At 34.8% G+C, this 861-nt stretch overlaps 1 protein-coding gene across 1 annotated transcript in view; it reads right to left on the minus strand.

Moving 5' to 3' along the window:
- Positions 1 to 613, minus strand: part of LOC127131515 (uncharacterized) — a 14,543-nt gene extending 13,930 nt beyond the window's left edge. Inside the window, exons 1-4 of the mRNA XM_051060432.1 lie at positions 439 to 613; positions 252 to 362; positions 98 to 179; positions 1 to 7 (exon numbers count right to left, since the gene is read on the minus strand). The exon at positions 1 to 7 is cut by the window's left edge and continues 89 nt beyond it. Coding sequence (XP_050916389.1) covers positions 1 to 7; positions 98 to 179; positions 252 to 362; positions 439 to 602 — 364 coding nt within the window. The 5' untranslated portion in view covers positions 603 to 613. The remainder of the gene's footprint in view (positions 8 to 97; positions 180 to 251; positions 363 to 438) is intronic.
- Positions 614 to 861: the final 248 nt, after the last annotated feature.

Genomic DNA, 861 nt, shown 5'->3' on the forward strand with positions numbered 1-861 from the left:
GAGGACACTACATGAAAAAAAAATATGGATTATAAATCCTAAGTTTTATCAAGTGTCATCACTAATATAATAAAAAATGTGGTAATTAAAAATATACCGCCACTTTAATCCATGTAATGCGGTTGGCGCTCCTCCTTGAGGTTTGGATATCTCGTTGGGCCCGAAAAGCTTGTAGGACGCTAATAAAATAAAAATGAAGCAATTAGAACAATTCACATAAACTAAGAAAAATTTTGAACATTCTCACTTACGTGTCAATTAGGTCCTTCATATCCGGGTATGTTGTCCAATCATTTCCTAACGAGTCAAGATAATACACAATTTCTCGGATAGGATTGATTGCGAGCAACAACCAATGTCCACTGTAATGATTAGGCAAATGTTAGATGGTAACTTGGAAAATAATTATAATAGATGAATTTAGAATGAAATGCTAACCCGGTATTAAACGGTATAAAAAACAACTTCTCCGCATCTTTATTGTCCATGAGGATCCGAAGAACATACTCCGTCACGGTATGCGGTCTACTTAAGATTAAACCTAAGTTGACGGTCGCGGGTGCTAAGAATCCGAATGACTCGTCCAAATCATTGGGGCGCATCAATTTGTCATACAAAAACCTAATATAAAAACATCATTAACACCTCTTTTGAAACATAAAGTAAACCGGATTAACATAAAGTAAACATCATTAACATAAGTTGTTTAATTAATAAAACAAAGTAGACCGGATTTACCTAATATATGTATTGACAACGTTGACGCCGATTTCTTCATGACCAAAAACTTGCATGAAGTCTTCATTACCAATCATTTGGTCGTAATCAAAGCCGAAAATCCCTACCTCCATATGTACATTC

Source organism: Lathyrus oleraceus, chromosome 3, assembly GCF_024323335.1.
Source record: "Lathyrus oleraceus cultivar Zhongwan6 chromosome 3, CAAS_Psat_ZW6_1.0, whole genome shotgun sequence".
Taxonomy (NCBI): domain Eukaryota; kingdom Viridiplantae; phylum Streptophyta; class Magnoliopsida; order Fabales; family Fabaceae; genus Lathyrus; species Lathyrus oleraceus.